The 19,752-nt window shown below is 40.8% G+C and overlaps 1 protein-coding gene across 1 annotated transcript; it reads left to right on the top strand.

The window, feature by feature from the left end:
* The first annotated feature begins 965 nt into the window (after positions 1–965).
* On the top strand, positions 966–19,516 carry LOC132830168 (E3 ubiquitin-protein ligase TRIM63-like). Its single transcript, XM_060847704.1, has 9 exons — positions 966–1,270; positions 2,148–2,314; positions 5,052–5,220; positions 9,350–9,445; positions 11,213–11,446; positions 12,060–12,082; positions 14,551–14,675; positions 16,613–16,678; positions 18,392–19,516. Exons 1-9 carry the CDS (start codon positions 1,112–1,114, stop codon positions 18,400–18,402), a joined length of 1,050 nt encoding a protein of 349 aa, XP_060703687.1. The 5' UTR covers positions 966–1,111; the 3' UTR covers positions 18,403–19,516.
* Positions 19,517–19,752: the final 236 nt, after the last annotated feature.

Here is a 19,752-nt window from a genome sequence, read left to right as displayed (position 1 = left end):
GTTGCAAGTGTTGTGGGTGGACATCTGTTTGGACAGTTTCGATGTTTACTAAGATTGATGAGAATCTGAACATTATTCGAGTTGTGCTCATGACCCACTTATGTCCAATGTTTAAGCCACAAAATTGTCATGAACACATTTCAGGTAGTGGGCAAATATTCAGAGGAAACCCCAGGGCTTAGATCTACTAGTCTTTACAAAATTAAGTCTTGGGTTTCAGTGTTGTTGACAAGACCAGAATTTACTACATATCTTACATTCAACAGCTGCAGAATCGTTGCAACTGATAAGTGGAAAGGATTTGTGTTTTCTTCAATATCAGCCACATTGACAATAACTCTAGATGCACCGACTAGAAACATTAAAACAAGGCAAACCCACCTAGACCAATTCTCCATTTCACTCCTGGCTGCTAGTCACTACATTCTACTCTTTCACTATCACATCCCCCTGCTCTGAGAGTTTCCCCATCCCCAAAAGATTGCATTTCTTCACAACCGCCCTTCCTGCTTTCAACAGTCTCCAGATAACCAACACCTACACAAACTTTCTGATGCCTTTCTCCCTCACTCTCAGCGTCCATGATTATCTACATGATTGTCCTGTTAAAGCTCTTTCAAAATTCCCTTGATGCACTATGAAAACAAAATTGTTTTTGTTGGACATTTTGGACAAGATGTTTTCTACTCACCTTGATCTATTGGCAGTTATGTAAAATGTTTAGCAACTTTATTTTTATTTATTATTTCTGTGTAAGTTGTTTTGCTGAGTGTCACATGTGACTGCATCTCCAGGTCCTGCTTGTTCTCAGTTTCACGTTGCAAGTTTCTAATATGGGAGAAGTTATGTTGAGGACTATGTTCCCCCATCCCCCACCTCCCCGACCCCAGCTATCATGTGACACTGGAAACCTTTATAAAAAGGACATGAGCTGTCGTGCACAGACAGAAAAGGAACAAGGAGTAATCTTATCACAACGCCTGAGCTCCAGTGAATCTCTTCTGAAGAGGATACTAACAAGGAATTTGACTGAAAGCAACGACAGCGACAGGGAGAGGAAAAAGGCAACGCAACTCAGCAGGTTTTTAAGTGGTGCGCACTATATTTGGAGATGGATTTCCAGCCGAACATTATTCGACAACCCAGTACGATGGAGACGCTGGAGAAGCAACTGATCTGCCCAATTTGTCTCGAAATGTTTGAAAAGCCAGTTGTGATCCTGCCTTGCCAACACAATCTATGCAGAAAATGTGCCAATGATGTATTCCAGGTTAGTGTTATTAAGCTGGGTCCATTCAAACTGGGGTTTCTTTTCAGTGTTCCAAACTTTCAGAGACTGTAATATTTGGAAATGCCTAACTCCTCTCAAACTTTCTTTGGAAAACTCTGACCCCTTTGCTGGGTTACAGTAACTTGATTGGTGTAATATCTCCATCAGTGGCTTGGTGTCAAGTATAGTTTGGTGTGGTCCCCATGAAACGCCATGGAATGTTTGTACCTTGATATGTGTGCTATACAAATAAAAGTCGGAGTTTTGCTTGTTGATCCCGCTTTCCCATACCTCACCAACACCAATCTTGACAATGAAGGTCAACTGGCTGTTTGACACTCGAAAGTACACTTACCAAATTTAGGTCTGCCATGTACTGATGCCTATGCATGAGCAAATTCCAGTGGGAGCCCCAGTTTAATTTCTTCCCCTTTCCTCAGCCCAGGGCCACTGAAACCAGTTGCAACAACTGAACTGAAGCTCGAGACCAGCTAGACTAAACATGAAAATGAACCTGAACCAAGTGCCCTCTGCACAAAAGGTGCTCAAAACAGAAAGATGTGAAGCAAAGCAGAATTTCAATTCTTTAACACTGTTCACAACCCCAAAGAATCTTATAATTAATTAAGTATATATTTCAAATAAAGTAACTGATATAATATAGGAATGATCGTTCAGGCTGAGGGCGACCACTTTAATATAAAATTTAATAAACTTTTAACTGAATAAATTTTTTTAAAGCAGAAACTTTAAGAAGACATCATTTGACATTATTTTTAAAAATGATGAGTAGGTATAATATTACAGTCAGTTTTCTATGGTGCTAATGTGTGAGCTTGTGATTTTGTAGATTCACGTATGTGTGTGCTTTTTTTAGGCTGCTAATCCATATTGGCAGGGTCGAGGTACCATGATTTCTGGAGGTAGATTTAGGTGCCCAACCTGTCGACATGAAGTTATCCTGGACCGTCATGGGGTATATGGACTGCAGCGGAACCTGCTGGTGGAGAACATCATTGATATCTACAAGGAGGAGGGCATCAGGTTAGCCTGGGGAACCATTTCTCCTTCTGCATCAAGTTTGTTATTAGAGGCAGGGGTCAGAGATACAGCTGAGTGAGAGGGGGAAAGATGGAAACCCATTGCTGGGCGGGGAAGATGATTATTATAACACATCTCATGCAATGGTCGCAAAGATGCCTCCTGGAGGTGTTTGCTGGAATTTACTGCATTGTGTCATGTGAACATGTCAAGAGTCCAAACCTTGTAATCTTCAGTTGAAGAGGGGATAATGTTTAGGGACAATTAGACTGAGTCCAAAGATGTAATGCCAGCCTAGTTTGTTATATATTGTGTTTATTTTTGCAGTTCTGTTACAAAGTCATACGTTTCTTTTTATAACGGAACTTGCCCATGTGAACAACTCACATTGAAGATTATGAAGGCGCTAGATGGAGCAGATATTGAGATGTTTCCATCTGTAAAGGAATCCAAAACTAAGAGGGTTATAAAAATAAGGCATAATTAATCAAACTGATAAAGAATGCAGGAACAGTTTCTTTATTCAGTGAAACTTGCTACCATATAGAGTGGCTGAAGATGATTATTATAGATGGTTCTAAGAGGAAGCTAGATAAACACAAGAGGAAGAAATTAATAAAAAGATCTGTTGACATGGTGAGAATAAACTAGGTGGGAGAAAGCCTGCATGGAGTGTAAATGCCAACATGGATTTCTGAACTGTAAAATTCTTTGTCACAACATACTTCAATTTGGGGTAATATTACAGTGCCTTCACTGGTAGGAGGGTGTAATTACAATGTGACAAATTTTAATACAGGCATGCTCAAATTTTAATAAGCATTATAAACCTGAGTGTAGGAATAGAAAACGTTCACAATATGTGGAGCAGAAGTAAGATTTTTAATGTGTGATAGATGCTGATTTCATAGATTAAGATCTTCAAGCTTTTCTCAATTTTTTGAGTGTAGATTAGGATAAAGTAAATTTGCAGCTATATAAAATGTCATCTTCAAATTGAAATATTTTTTGAGTCTGTAAAGGGTGCACTAAATTAATTAGCCTGTGGACCAACAGTGACCTGTGTTCAAAAGCAATGAATTGTATCTCAATCACTGGGGAAATGCCTGAGGGTGGGATAAGATATAGAATAAAGGAAAGTTATTTTTCAATTTCATATTCTACTGGTGGAAAAGAAGCAGGTCATTAACCAGAGGGTTATAATTCAGATGAAAATTAGATCATACAATATCTAAAGAATTTTCTTTTCACTCCCCATGTTAAGATACAGTGACTTCCCACTGTATTCATATTCTCAAGGTCATCTGGGCAAGGTTTCAAGTGGTAACGATGACACAAATTTTATTTAGCCCAGCTGTTCCTCAATGTTTAAAAATAGTTGGTCAGTAACTACCCAACTTTGCTGAGCTGTGCCTTTAAAAAAATGCCTGGCCATTAACGAAATGAGCTACATAAAAATATCAGAATGTTATGACATAAAGCAAATAGCATTTTTAAAAATCTAATGATGAGTGATTTAACTTTATGAACAATGAGCAGCTCTGAAATGTAGCTGCAGCCAGAATAAATAATTTTAAAGAATTATGACCGTTTTTTAAATACCATCCAATGATTGGCCTTTGTCACCAGTGTTAGGGAAGAGTTGGCATAATCAAGATAGAACTTTCATTTCAGTAACCCATCACCAGAAGGACAAAGGCAGCAGCAACATGGAAATACCATCGCCTGCAAGAGCCCTGAGTCCATTTTACTGTGACTTGGACAAATATCACAATTCCTTAATCATCAGTGAATCAAAGTCATAGAACAGTACTGTGAGAGGACTTTCATCACAGACTACAGCTGTTAAAGATGATGATTACCATCACCTTTTTAAGACCAAATAGAGGATGGATAACAAAGGACAATCTTTCCAGCAATGCCAACTGTCTGGGAATAAGTTTTTAAAACTCTGCAACTTCTCCCAGTCTTGTATCCAAACCTCGTACTGCTTTTCCAATCTGGGTCCGCTGGTTATTGTGCTTTCCCCACCACATCCCCACCTGCCCTCTATATCACATTACATACGTCTCACTTGGTGCAGATGCTTACTTCTTAATCCTGCTGTCTTCAAGCTTCCTTTCTCCCCCACAGCCCCTGAACATGTCCACCCATATTTATCAATAACTCCTCAAAAACATACGCTTTTCAATCGTGGTACTAATGTCTATTCCTCTATCTTGTATTAATTATGTCAAACGTATCATGCATTTGCTAGCTGCAGTGTGCACAGGTACCAAAATAGTGTCAGTTTATATGACCAAAAAAAAGGCACAATCACTCTGGGGGGATTGAAGACAAATAGTCCTGAGTATTGGAAATCTGAAATGCAAATAGCAAATTCTGGAAAAGCACAATAAATTCATCAACATCTGTTAGAAATAGAACATTTTTTGGTGCAGATACTTGTCTTTTTACTGCCTACAGATCTGCTGTGTGTCACCAGCAATTTCTGTTTTGATACATTTAAAGATACGATAGATAAGGACAAGAGAGAGGAAGTATTAGGTTACTGTCATTGGTTGAAATTAATAGGGGTGAGAAAAGGCTCATGCGGAAAATAAACACCACCATCAGCTAGAAAGGGCAAAGAGCCTGTTTCTGAGCTGCAAACTCTCTGTGTAATTCACATCACTCCTGCAATACTTCCTTATGATTAACAACATACTGATGAACATATATCTATTCCGTTGACATACAGCAAACCCTTGAAGAAAGGTAACCAGCCCATGTGTGAAGAGCATGAAGATGAAAAGATCAACATTTACTGCATCTCTTGCCAAGTTCCCACCTGCTCAATGTGCAAGGTCTTTGGAGCTCACAAGGACTGTGAGGTGGCCCCTCTACAGAATGTATTTCAACAGCAAAAGGTGAGGAATAGTTTAGGAAGAGAAAGGAGGGGCAGACGTGTGTCAAATCTTTGAAAATTATTAAAACTGACATGGCACATGAACTATTCCTTTAAAAAGTACAATCAAAGCACTTGGATTCATTTTTATGGTAGTCCAATACAGAGATATAATCTTAAAACATGCATAGAGCTTTCGTTAGACCAGACATTTAACTCTGATCACCAACTATTGGAATAAAATGATGTAAAAGCATATACCTGAGGAGCCAAGTGACCTCATTCTATGTCGTTATGAATCTGTAACATGACAGCAAAGAGAAGGGAATTTAGGAAAAATTGAGGAATGTAATACAACATGACAGGAAACCTGTCTGGAGCTTTTGGTTCAATGACATACAAATATCCTATAAACCTGTTATGATCGACAAGAATAAAGCAGCAATTAAAAATGCCTGGGCAATGAGGGGTTAACATAACCTTGTGCGTAAACCCTCTTGACGCTCTGGCTAATTTTAGCACAAGAGTGTTGCAGTGTGACAGCTGGCCTTGGGTGGAGGGAAGGAGGAGGGAATTCTTCTGAGCTATGGTTTCCCACATTTCAGCTTGTCTGTCTGCTCACTTGGAGAAATTTAAGTTGCATTGTGCTTTTTAAACCATGCGTTGGTCTCCTTAAATTGGATGAAAGTGTTATTCATAGCTGCATTGTGAGTAGGAGAAAGTAAGGACTGCAGATGGTGGATATCAGAGTCATGAGTGTGGTGCTGGAAAAACACAGCAGGTCAGGCAGCATCCGAGGAGCAGGAGTATCGACGTTTCAGGGATAAGCCCTTCCATCAGTGGGCCGGGAGGCTGAGATAAAAATGGGAGGGGGGTGGGGTTGAGGGTAAGGTAGCTGAGAATGCAATAGGTTGATGAAGGTGGGAGATAGATGGGAAAGGTGATGGACAGGTCAAAAGGGCGGTGCTGAGTTGGAGGTTTGAGACTGGGATAATGTGGGGGGATGGTGGTTGAAATGAGGAAACTGGTGAAAATGACATTGATCCTGTGTGATTGCAGAGTCCCAAGGCGGGATATGAGGCATTCTTCCTCCAGGTGTCGGATGGTAAGGGTTTGGCGATGGAGGAGGCCCAGGATCTGCGTGTCTTTGGCAGAGTGGGAGGGGGAGTTGAAATGTTCAGCAACAGGGCGGTGGTATTTGGTTGGTACGGGTCTCCCAGAGATGTTCTCTGAAATGAGAGGAATGTTCTCTGAAACAAAAATTCCACCGTTGGAAATCCCAGATGGCCTCCTTCTTCCAAGATAACAATTTCCCTTCCCACATGGTCAATGATGCTCTCCTGCGCATCTCCCCCACTTCCTGAACCTCCGCCCTTGAACCCCACCCCTCCAACCACAACAAGGACAGAACCCCCCTGGTCCTTACCTTCCATCCCACTAACCTCCATACACATCGCATCATCCGTCACTTCCGTCATCCACAAACAGAGCCTATCACCAGAGATATATTTCCCTCCCTGTCCCTATCAGCTTTCTGGAGAGACCATTCCCCCAGCGACTCTCTCGTCAGATCCATGCCTCTCACCCGCCCTCACCCCACTTTCGGCACCTTTCCCTGCCACTGCAGGAAGTGCAAAACTTGCACCCACACCTCCCCCCGACCTCCATCCAAGGCCCCAAAGGATCCTTCCTCATCCAACAAAATTTACCTGTACGTTCACCAATGTCACCTATGTATCTGTTGCACCCTAAGTGGTCTCTATATCAGGGAGACAGGACACCAACTTGCAGATCGTTTCAAAGAACATCTCTGGGACACCCGCATCAACCAACTCCACCATCCTGTGGCTGAACACTCCAACTCCCCCTCCATCTCTGCCAAGGACATGCAGGTCCTAGGCCTCCTCTATCGCAAAACCCTCAACACCTGATGCCTGGAGGAAGAACTCCTTATATTCAACCTTGGGACCCTGCAACCACACAGCATCAATGTGGATTTCACCAGTTTTGTCATTTCCCCTCCCCCACCTTATCCCAGTTCCAAGCCTCCAACTCGGCACCACCCTCCTGACCTGTCCATTACCTTTCCCATCTATCTGCTCCATCCTCCTCTCCAACCTATCACCTTCTCCCACCTACACCTACCTATCGCATTCTCAGGTACGTTCCCCCCAATCCCACCCCCCTCCCATTTATCTTTCAGCCCCTCTGGCCCACAAGCCTCATTCCTGATGAAGGGCTTATGCCTGAAATGTCAATTCTCCTGCTCCTCAGATGCTGCCTGACCTGCTGTGCTTTTCCAGCACCACACTCTCTACATTGTGGGTAGCAGATATGATCAGCTGTCTGACTCTACACTTCCTCTGTAAGACTGACAAAATGCTGGTAGAGAGTTATTTTTGTTTGAGGGTCACTGTAGAAGCATTCAACCTTGTCCAAACACACCCAATTTCCAGCTGGACTCAAAGATCATATTCAGGAGAAGGAACACTTGTCTGATTTTCCCTCTCCTGAACTGTAGGGCAGACAAACCAACTGGTATTGCCACCATGTGGCTGAGTTCAGCTAACTCAGACCTGGCCTGTGAGCAAACTGTATTCCTACCATCCCACGCTGGGGGGCATAACAGCTAATTCACTGACAGATTTAGAATGGAAAGTTGCAATATATGCGTGGGGCGGGGTGCAAATAAAAAGCCAGCCATACTTTGAAATGAATGTACTGGCTGCACCAGTCCTCTACATTGAAGTATACAGGAATGGGTTAGACCAGAATGTCTCCATCACCATAGTTACTGTTTTTTTCTTCTGGGGGATAAACTTCATCTGTCCTACAAAGAGGAATTGTCTGTTGATTTCACTTCTGGGCTCAGTTCAGGAATGTAGCACAATTGTCAAAATCCTATGCCATAAAATTTTCAAAATGCTAACTTATCATTTAGTTATTCAGACTGTACATTACTTCTATAAGCAAGAGGCATCTTACTATCTGAAATAAAGAGAAAAAAGTTTCTTGTTAAATTTTATTATGAACAGGATTGGTATTATTTTTGCCCCAACTTGTCTGTCCTTTAATTGCTCTGAATCCCTGGGTCAGGAAGGACTTGTACAGTCACTTGCATTTCTATGGCAGCTTTCATAACGTCAGAATATCCCAATGTGTGTTCCAAAAAGTCCATAATTATCAAGTGCAGTCACTGTTGTATCACAGGAAATACAACAACTTACTCATTAGTAAGTTCTCAGAAACAAACATATGATAAAGACCAAATAATGTTTTTGTTCATGTAGATTGACCAATAGTAACCAAGAACATTGAGGCCAACTACTCTGCTGTTCTTTATCACTGGACTGCTTGAGACAATGGCAGGACTTCAGCCACATCTGGGGGACAGCACCTCTGACTATGCAGCACTCTGTTAGTACTGCACTGGAATGTCAGAATAGATTTTATTTGCTCAGTTGCCTAGAACAGAGTTGGAACCTGTAACTCAGGGGATCAGTCTGCTACTCACTGAATCATGGCCATCGTGAGTTAGTATGTCATCGATAGTTATTGTTAACTTTTTTTGAGTTGGAAGGAATGAGCTGCCAGAGGAAGTGGTGGAGGCTGGTACAAATACAGCATTTAAAAGGCATCTGGATGGGTATATGAATAGGAAGGGTTTATGGGCCAAATGCTGGCAAATGAGACTAGATTAGGTTAGGATAAAAGCAAATTACTAGGGATGCTGGAATTTGAAACCAAAAGAGAAAATGCTGGAAAATCTCAGCAGGTCTGACAGCATCTGTAAGGAGAGAAAAGTGCTGACGTTTTGAGTCTAACTGACCTTTGGTCAAAGCTAAAAGGTTAGGATATCTGGTTGGCATGGACGTGTTGGAACAAAGGGTCTCTTTCCGTGCTGCACACCTCCATGACTCTAAGTGGCTATATTCACACCTTCTAAACAAGTACCTGATGCTTTCTGCTTTGGGACCCATATTGGTACTCCTAAGGTGTAGTGAAACCTGACCAGCTTTTACCATTTGCAGAAACACTCTAAGAATCGAATTGATTTCCAGTTTCAAACACTACTCTACTTGTTACACAATAGCAATTTTTTTTAAAGCTGTCAGTTCTTCTTACGTGTCTGTTCTTCTGTGCTTCCATAGACAGAACTGACTGATCGAATTGCCATGCTCATGGCTGGCAATGACAGAGTCCAAGTCATTGTCGACCAGTTGGAAGAGACCTGCAAAAGCATTGAGGTATGGTATAACTGACAGAGAATTCTGAGCAGTGGGTCTCTTAAATAGATTGCCTGCATTCTTCCTTCACATTTGTGGGGATGGCTAATTTCATCAATCCTAATGACAGTGTGTGGTGTTCCTTACATTGCTTCTAAGATAGCTCGTGTAAAACTAACCAGTTTTAAAAATGTCCCAGGAATATTTTGCTTGAGTATTCAGTGTGTATTCTTTCAAGACTATTTTAGAGGGCTGAGTAAATGAAACAAAGTTGATATGATTCTTCACTCGGGAAGGATTAAAAACTGAAAATCCCTCCATATATCTCTCTAGCTTTAAAAGACAGCTCAAAACGTACTGCTTTTACTATGCTTTTGACCACATGTTTAAATACCATTTCAAATGTTGTGCTTTACCAGCAATTGGTAAAGCACTTTGTGATGTTTTACTATTTTAAAAGGTGCTAAATAAATGGTAGTGATAACAGGGAGTAGAAAAGGAGATTGTAAGGAACTGAATTCTACTCACAGCAAGCAATGCTGAGACAATTTATTCATTCAAAAGGAAAGTAAAATTGAATAAGATTAGGTTAGGCACCGAACTGAAAGTTAAAATGAACTGACAATGATAATTTGTTTGAAACTGAATAACAGAGAAGCATTCCACTAGTGTTTAGTGATTGGAACCAGGTTAATCTGGTTGACTATGTGGGTCATTTGATTGGGATTGTTAATCTGGGCCAATCAGGAAAGTCCTGGCTGACCAATATTACAATCTCCTTGGAAAAAGAAATATAACCAGGAGAAAAAAAGTAACCAGGAGATTAGAATCTCCTCAGCTTGGGAGACTGGTTCTAAGCTTGCTGGCTGCAGCCAGTGTACTATGCACTGGTGACAGGGTACTAGCGTCTGTGCAGTTATTTCCATGCCTCTCTCAATTTGGAAGGCGATGGTTACAGACTTGAGTTGAAAATGTGTTACTGGTTAAAGCACAGCAGGTTAGGCAGCATCCAAGGAATAGGAAATTCGACGTTTCGGGCATAAGCCTGCTTGGCACACTCTCCTCATTCCTGATGAAGGGCTTATGCCCGAAACGTCAAATTTCCTATTCCTTGGATGCTGCCTAACCTGCTGTGCTTTAACCAGCAACACATTTTCAGCTGTGATCTCCAGCATCTGCAGACCTCATTTTTTACCCGATGGTTACAGACTGGACATTAATTGGCTTTTTGCCTTCACCATTATGAGCAACATTGTGGTGAAGCAACGGAAACATCTAAATATAGAAAATATAAGTGGGACAGGCCATTCAGTCCATCGAGCCTGCTCCACCATTCAATATTATCATGGCTGATCATCCAACTCAGAATCCTTTTCCCTTTTTTTATCCATACCCTTTGCTCACTTAGCCTGAAGAATTATGTCTAATTCCTCATTGAAAACATTCAATATTTTGGCCTCAACCATTTTCAGTGGCCAAGAATTCCATAAGCTCACCAGCGTCTGGAAGAAATTTCCCTTTGTCTTAGTCTTAAATGGCCCATTCAGTGTCCTTAAACTGTGACAATTGTCTGTATGCTTAAGGAGAAAATCCTGTGCCTATGCTCCATCATAGATAACTGATTAATCAGTAGATTCAATGAAGTATTCCCACACTATGTACAATCTAACCAGGGCTGGCTGTCTCTCAGTACAAGTGAAGGTCTGTGTTAACCTTTCAGTGAAACTAGTGACATCTGCCGGACTGCATCTACTTTGTACCATACGCTGAAGGTTTTTCTTTCCTCAGGAGAACAGCAAACACCAGAAACACAAGCTCATGGAACAGTTTGACAAGTTATACACTATTCTGGAGCAAAGGAAAGATGATATGCTTCAATCAATTACAAAAGAACAAGAGGACAGAGTAACATTCATCAAGGATCTGATCAGGCAACACAAAGAACATCTAGAGACATCGTCTAAACTAATAGAAAATGCAATTCAATTCATGGAGGAACCTGGAATTGCTACCTTTCTTGTGGTAAGAGACGCTTCCCCAAATAGATCCACTGCTATGATGTTCTGCTCACTGAGGCACATTTCCATTTAGGACATAGTTACAAGTTGCATATGGATTCCATACCAGAGCCCATTGCTGACATCCAGGTGGTTCATCACAATATTAGAGGTGGCTTAGGGAGTAGCATTTTTACCTGAGTCCCATTACACAGGCATGAGTAAAACAATCCAGCTCTGACCCTGGAATGTGAAGTGTAATTCTAACCCACAATCATTGCCCAAACCCAGAGCAAATAATTCCATACAGTTTTCACAGTTAGAATCTCCCCTCATCCAGATATGATTTAGTATCAAACAGAGTCAACCAATGAAGCTTTTCAGGAAGCTGATTGTGCTTAATATTTATGTTTCCATCTTCCCACTCCTGATACTGCTAACTACCTCTGCAAGAAATCTGTTAAACATATAAAATGTCTTTCATAAAACTGGAGACAGAGATCGGATGTAAGTCAGAAAACAAGCTGATATTTTGTTCTAAGTGCATTATTAGATTTATTGCTTATTATGTAAAATTTCCTTTACATTTCAGGATAAAATCTTCAAATATTTAATCAATCTTCTATTCCTTTCCACAGAATGCAAAGAAACTCCTGGAAAAGTAAGTGTTGTTTGAGTTTAAATGAACTTGCACTCATTATTTTATAAAAGATAAATTTTACGATCCAGCATATATAACTCAATTATTCCTTCCATTTTGGAAATGTAATTATTGATTCTAATGATTAATTGGATCAACTGGACATTGCCAAGGTTCACTTGACCCTTTCTGGGTCATAGTTTCTGAGGTCTGTTTGCTCTCTGATACTATGATCAGTAAAACAAAACAGCGAATGTCAGACAGCTGATTGACCCAGGAGGACATCATGACTGAACCTTACCCAGTCCACACCAGCATTTGTCTTCCAATGAAATGTAATACACCTTGTATTGATACAGAAAAGAAAGAGCTTCAAATCACAGGATTGTACTGATATATCACTGTTCACACATTTAGTAGGTCCTAAAGTGCATTGCAGGCAGTGAACTTTTTTATGTTTTGTTGTTTTGAAATCTTTTATGTTATGTAAGGAAACATATCAGCTGAGACATGCACAGCGAAATTGCACAAAGAATTATGGCAATTGACAGGCCATCTACTGTTGCTGGTATGGACATGGACTGGAATATTTCTTCTGCGGATAGTGCCACTAATCTTTTATGACTTACTGACCAAATAAATGGCCTAACAATCAACATTAGTACCATTGACAATGTCTCTTCCTAGAATACACACACAAATCCTGGAATGGGATTTGAACTCATAACTTTCTGGGTTTGGGTTGCCAGGAGGTGCTAGAGTGTTACAATTGGTCCTAGCAGTCAACAGTTTAAAATTGGGGGAGAACTTCCTCTTCTCTCCCTCTCTGGGCCTGAACATTACATTTTGCTGTATTCACAGGACTGGTCGAGGTCAGTTCATAAATTGGAACTATTCATCTGTGTGATTCAAAATTTTTGGAGTTATTCTTTATTTTTTACTTTCACTCTGCATGGCTATTCAGACAGAGGTGTACGAAATGAAAATACCACTTCTGTAAATTGTAGGGGGAGTTGGAGAGAGGGGAGGGAAGGGTTCTTCACAGCTGGAATTATATAAAGATACACACTACTTTAAAGGTTGAATGTTAATGGCTAACTTTTAACAGGGTAAATAATGAGGTCTGCAGATGCTGGAGATCACAGCTGAAAATGTGTTGCTGGTTAAAGCACAGCAGGTTAGGCAGCATCCAAGGAATAGGAAATTCAACGTTTCGGGCATAAGCCCTTCATCAGGAATGAGGAGAGTGTGACACTCGAAACGTCGAATTTCCTTGGATGCTGCCTAACCTGCTGTGCTTTAACCAGCAACACATTTTCAGCGGCTAACTTTTAACCTCATGCAATACATGTGATACAAACATTAATATTCCTGAATAACCCAAGCTACCAAGTACAGTTTGATATCCCTGGAGTCCTGGCCAACATTCCTCTCTCATGAGTGTCAGCTGTCACTCAGCTGATAATGTTTTCACCTTGAAGTATCATCATTTAAGCCCAACTGCAGAAACTTAAGTACCTTCCAATGCAGCACTGTGGAAAAAGCTACACTGTTAAGAGGGGTATCTTTTGAATTAGACAGTGACTGAAACCCTGCCTATGCTCACATGAAGACATAGAAGATCTCATGGTAGTATTTTGAAGAGGAGCAGCAGAGGTCTCCCTGTTTTCATTATTTATATTTATCACTCAATTAACATCACAGAAACAAATTCTCCAAATATCTTCATGTTGCTCTTTGTTGGGGTTTGCTGAGCAGACACCCATGCTACATTTCCGACATTCTGACTGTGACCATATTAAGCACTTTGAGATAGCTGGTGCTCATGATCAATACTTTGTTAATATAGGTCTGTTTTTAAACCAAGACCACCAAAAACAGAGATTCTGATCATTTGTCTACTCTAGATCCTACACATATAATAAAGCTGTACATAAATGCAGACTGACAGAATGATAAGCACAGAAGCAGGACATACTGGCTGTTTATCTTTGGAGACTCTTTGCATGAGATAAGGCTGTACGTAACTACACATTTATAGAATGATGTAGAGCATGATGAGGCCATTCAGCCCATCATGCCTGCAGCTTACTGTTTCTTCAGAATGCTGTAGTTTTTTTCCTCCTTTTCAAAGAATTCATCCATTTCTTTGTAAGTCACTATTGAATCAACTTCTACTATACTTACAGGCTGTGTACACCAGATTGTAACAACAGACTGCAAAGAGAAATATCTCCTCAATTTCTTTAGTTCTTTCTTCTAATTGAAATGCACTACTGATAAAAGGAATTGAGCAGGATTGGTTTAACATTTACGAATGTAATTGGAAAGAGGCACTGAAGGAAGCTATACAGCTCTTTCGGTTTGCTCTGACATTCATTAAAGCTGAGATCTCCCACCTCAGCTTCACGTTCTTGCTTTATTGTATATTTCGTGATTACCTTAGCATCTAAATACATCTAAATTATTTTCTTTAATTCAACTTTCAGGATCATTGGTGCCTCCAGAACCTCCCATATACCAGAATATGAAGATGGATTTGAGAATATGGACCAATTTTCAGTGGATCTGGAAATGGCAGAGGAAACCCTGAAGAATATAAGATTTGGAACAGGTACTACCATTGTAGATATTGATGTTTGGCAAAAAAAAACATTGTGGTGGAGGATAGTGGTTCAGTGCAGTGAGCATTCATCCCTGGGGACCTTTAATGCACTGTAACACAATGCTATTCAGAATGGACATAGGAATAGGTAACAATTAAATTCCAATAGAAGGAACATAGGAGTTGGTGGAGGCCATTTGGATACTTTGGCCTGCTCCACTATTCAATTTGATCATGGCTAATATATATCTTAACTCCCATAAAACTATCTAGCTAATTACATCTAACTAACCAGGAGAGGTGGTGACCTAGTGGTATTATCACTAGACTGCTAATCCTGGAATTGGGAGTCTAAAGATGACCGTGAAACCAAAGCCGATTGTCAGAAAGATCCACTTGCTTTGGTAATGTCCTTTAGCGAAGGAAACTGCCATTCTTATCTGGTCTGGCTTACACATGACTCCAGATTCACGGCAACATAGTTGATTTTAAATTGCCGTCTGAGCAATTAGATTAGATTACTTAGTGTGGAAACAGGCCCTTCGGCCCAATAGGTCCACACCGACCCGCCGAAGCGCAACCCACCCATTCCCCTACATTTACCCCTTACCTAACACTATGGGCAATTTAGCATGGTCAATTCACCTAACCTGCACATCTTTGGACTGAGAGAGGAAACCGGAGCACCCGGAGGAAACCCACGCAGACACGGGGAGAATGTGCAAACTCCACACAGTCAGTCGCCTGAGTCAGGAATTGAACCCGGGTCTCTGGCGCTGTGAGGCAGCAGTGCTAACCACTGTGCCACCGTGCCGCCCATTAGGATGGGTAATAAATACTGGCCTAGCCAGTGACGCCCAGATACTGGGAGTGAAGAGTATCTAAAAAAATGTCTTGGGTCCATAAGCTTTAATACAACTAGGCAGTGAATTTTGGCAGATTATTGAAATATGGACAGGCCCAGATAGCTCAGCTCAATCATTCCATTTCTTGGTCTCAATAGCAACCAATGGGCAGGAATTCAGTCTGATTTACGCAGGGGTTTACTGTGAGCAATGGTTACTCTTTTATTAATGCCCTTAGTTGTGCTCAGCCAACTCAGTACAGACTTAAGATTGAGCCATTTTCCTTCTCTAAGGCTGGTGAAACGGAAATCATGACGACAGTCAATGATGTGTCATGGTCACCATTACTGAAACTAGCTTTCAATTTCAGATGTTTAAATTGATTTTCAATTCTACCAGTTGCTCTGAGTTTTCAATCCACAACACAGCACATTAGCCTGGGGTTATTGATTACCGTTTGTTAAACATTATCACTTTGTCACCATCTCCCATTGATAAAGGTATTTCTGAGAGATGTAATGCATTGATAGATAGATGAAACATTTTCCTCATAGAATTATAGACTGATACAGCACAGAAGGAGGCCTGTTAACTCATTGAGCTTGTGCTGACTGTTTGAAACTGATGCTCAGTTAGAACCATTCCCACTTTCCCAATAAAATTACCAATGGAGATCAGGATATAGTAGTCCTGCAGTTGATATGTTCCAGGACCTATCACGGAAGCCCAAAACTGCAGATAGGAGCAAACCCATTCATTTCAATGGGAAATCTACCTTCCCGACAGCCCTGTGATCCCTGATTCCTGAAGGTTCCCTATAATATGTTTGGGCCGTGGTAAACTATGGGTAACTGAAACCACAGAAAATGATTCTGCAGATACGGGGGTCACCCTGTACTTGCCAACATTTTCTTTTGGTGTCGAACTGACCTGATTTTTAATCAGAACATAAGCTACAAATGCTGTAGGGTTATTGCATAAAACTTCAATTCAAAACTTGCTCAAAATCTACATAAATATTTCTAAATAATACAAAATACCAATCTGCAAGTACTGCAGTCAGAAAGAGGAGTGACGGATATCAATGTTCTCTTTATCCAGATGAAGAAGAGGTAGAGGAAGAGGTGGAGACTGAGGAAGAGGACGTAGTGGAAGATCAAGCTGATGGTGAGGAAATCAGAGCTTTCTATTCAGATCAGACGTGGTTGCCTCTCAGTAAATTGCTCGAGCACATCTAGCAAGCATCTTAGAAAGAGGTCACGAGAAGTATTGAGTAGAGTGGGATTAATAGGATCATTTTCAGTACAACTAAATGTAAAAAGTGATGACTTAGTGGACGATCATTCCTGACCAACTTCTCACTTTGTACCCCTATAAACTAGACAGCATCCAAAACTCTGGTGCCTGAGTCCTAACTCTCACTCCAGGGGTGCAATTTTCCCTTGTTCAAAATAAAAGAGGTGTGGAGGCAACATGCTAAGAGGTGACTAGCTTTCTCAGTCTATTGCAAGCCTTGACACACTGGAAAATTGGAGGCCCAGCAGCTTCTGGATCTTAAGGACGGCTGGTCAAAGTCTATTCCTCAGGGGTCCAGCAGCATGAAGTTAAATAATTTTTATCCTCTTTATACAAGAGCAGGGAAGTGGCCATCAGAGCCCACTGCCTTGAATCCCACTCACTCCCCCTAGATTTCAGCAAATGGAGTAACCGCACTCTCCCTTCCTCCATGACCTTGCAGTCGGGTTACTCTGCTTTCCCAAATGGGAAACGAGCTAACATTCCCCACTATGGTGAAGACAGATATTCAACAACATGAGGCCTTTTAATGTTCAATTATTGACAACTTAAATGTCCTTAATTAGTGGCAAGTAAAGAAGATTGCTCATAGATTTTCATGCCTGGAATCTAATTAGCGAGGAGGTAAGAAGGCATAGAGTACCGTGTAATGGCCAACTCACCTACTTATATCCCCTTCTACCCACCTGTCTCACCACTTACAGGAGGGAAAGCTGCACCCTAAGTCCTATTCACCCATCACTGGTTCAGTCTGAGGCAGTGACCAGAGAAAGTGGTGGAGGCGGTGGCTATTTTCCATAAGGGTGAATGTTGATGGCAACACCCATTCCTTCCTTAATACAGGGCTGGTCAGTCCAATGGAGTGCTTCCCGTTGTGGCTTAGCCAGATATCAACTCCTACAGGCTCGACCAGTATACGTAAGTTAATTGCGCATTGAACAACATTGGGTTAACAGGAGAGTTCTTATTTGGTCATCATACAAGTTGGTCTCTGCTCACTTCACCAATCACTGTCAAAATTCCATTATATTGTCAATTGTTTAATTAAACTTAGTGACTGGTCAAACTTTATCCCACCCCAGGTTTCATAGACATCCATTATTGGCTATGGTTTCACTTCTAGAAAGTGCAGATATGTTTTGGGTCATTGTTGAAAATGGCCCTGTCAAGGGATTTTGCAGCTCTCTTGTATAAAAATAGCAAAAGCTGTCCAGCTCTATGACATTGGTAATGAGATGTGAGACACTGCAGTCACTTGCAAGTAGGACTTTGGTTTTGACATCAGTTTAGCTCTCTACAATACAAACTAGGAGCTGGAAAATCTGCATAGGAGCACACACTTATGTGCTTTCCCAAAACCACATCTACCACTGCCCATAGTAGGCTTTGAGGGATTGAAGGGGTCACTGTTTAGGATGTTCTGACATTGGTAGCCACTGGGTGTGCATCTCACCTGGCAATCTGAAACTCAGCATTGGTTGGAACATTCAGCATCCAGAGATGGGGGATGCTGGAAGGGCTTGAGAGATTCCAAGCAAGGGAAATAGCATAGTGATAGTGTTTGTTTCATGTTCCCTTCTACAGACCAGCAGTGATGTTGCTGTTGTGATGGTGACGTGGAACGTCTCTTGTGAATTCTTGGGATTATCATGCCCTGCAGAGTCACAGACAGCTGAGGAAGAAGTAAAACTTGTTCAACAATTTTCTTTTTGTTCATAAAAATGTTTTGAAAAAATATCAAAAAATGTTTTTATATGGTGCAAAATTAATGGTTTTGTACATTTTATATCTTATTTTTGTATACAATACAATGGAGTAATAATTCATTGTATTTTTTTAAAACATTGAGATTTAGCATTTAGTATAGCTTAAGTCCATCTGCAATATGTGTGCTATTCCATTAGATTTTTAGCTGAAGCCCTACATTGTAGCAATCTCCAGTTTGTGATAGGCAAAGGGCTGGATCCAAAAGCTTCCCTAAGTCACTGGTTCATGGACTTCTAGGATTGTAAATCCACTTTTCAAATGGTTTCAGTCATCACGGATCCCTTCATCCTATCTAAGTTCTAACAATATAAATTTTTCATTTTAGATTTCTGAAAGTAAAATTCATTATATCCCCATTAAAGGATTATGTGATTTTTCTCTAGTTCTGATCTAGAGCCCAGTTGCATCACTGACTGAATTTGATTATGCTTCTAGGTTTTCTGGACAAGGTTGACACAGTAGCTCCTTCATATCCTCCCCTGAGTCCCAGATCCAAGAATCCATTCCTGGTCTCTCTGGTATCTCTTACCTGCCCTGTTAATCCTATTACAGTGGGTGAGCTCTCAGATGTGTTCCTCCAGCAGATCCAAGGAAACCAAAATAATAACCAATAGTGTATGCCTGACTTACATCACCACAGCAATGGATCCCACTTATCTTCTTTCCTGAAAAGTCTTTATTAAATCCCTGGGACCCCAGGTTGAGAACCACAGCCCTCAGAATCACTAAATGGAAACTGAATGCATTGTAGATGGCAAATGTAGAGCATAGAAATAAGGAAATAATCAATTATCAGAAGATCAGGAGACTTGAAATGAGAAATAGGAAATGGTGCAAGTAAGCAGCAAGTCAATCATTATATTTAAGAATAGATTTTTAGTTGAAGCAGATTCCTGAGATGTCAGTTTAAAAACTCGGTTATGATGGTCACTTCATTTTCATGCCTGTATGTTGTTTGAAATTATTCCACATAAATAAACTTATCTCTACATTACCTTCTCTGGTTTACCTCAATTTCTTGGGATTTTTTGGTTGTTTTCTTTTGGTGTTCCTTTCTCTTCTGATCAAGCTGATTGTGATGAGGTAGAAGTCCCTAGACAATCCTTGCAATCTCCTTTGACCAATTTATTGATCTTCTTGTTATCATGTTCGATACTAGACGTATCATGACAGGAATA

This window comes from Hemiscyllium ocellatum, chromosome 30, assembly GCF_020745735.1.
Source record: "Hemiscyllium ocellatum isolate sHemOce1 chromosome 30, sHemOce1.pat.X.cur, whole genome shotgun sequence".
NCBI classification, from domain to species: domain Eukaryota; kingdom Metazoa; phylum Chordata; class Chondrichthyes; order Orectolobiformes; family Hemiscylliidae; genus Hemiscyllium; species Hemiscyllium ocellatum.
The sequence above is the reverse complement of the archived record's forward strand: the minus strand, read 5'-3'. Positions and strand labels throughout refer to the sequence as shown.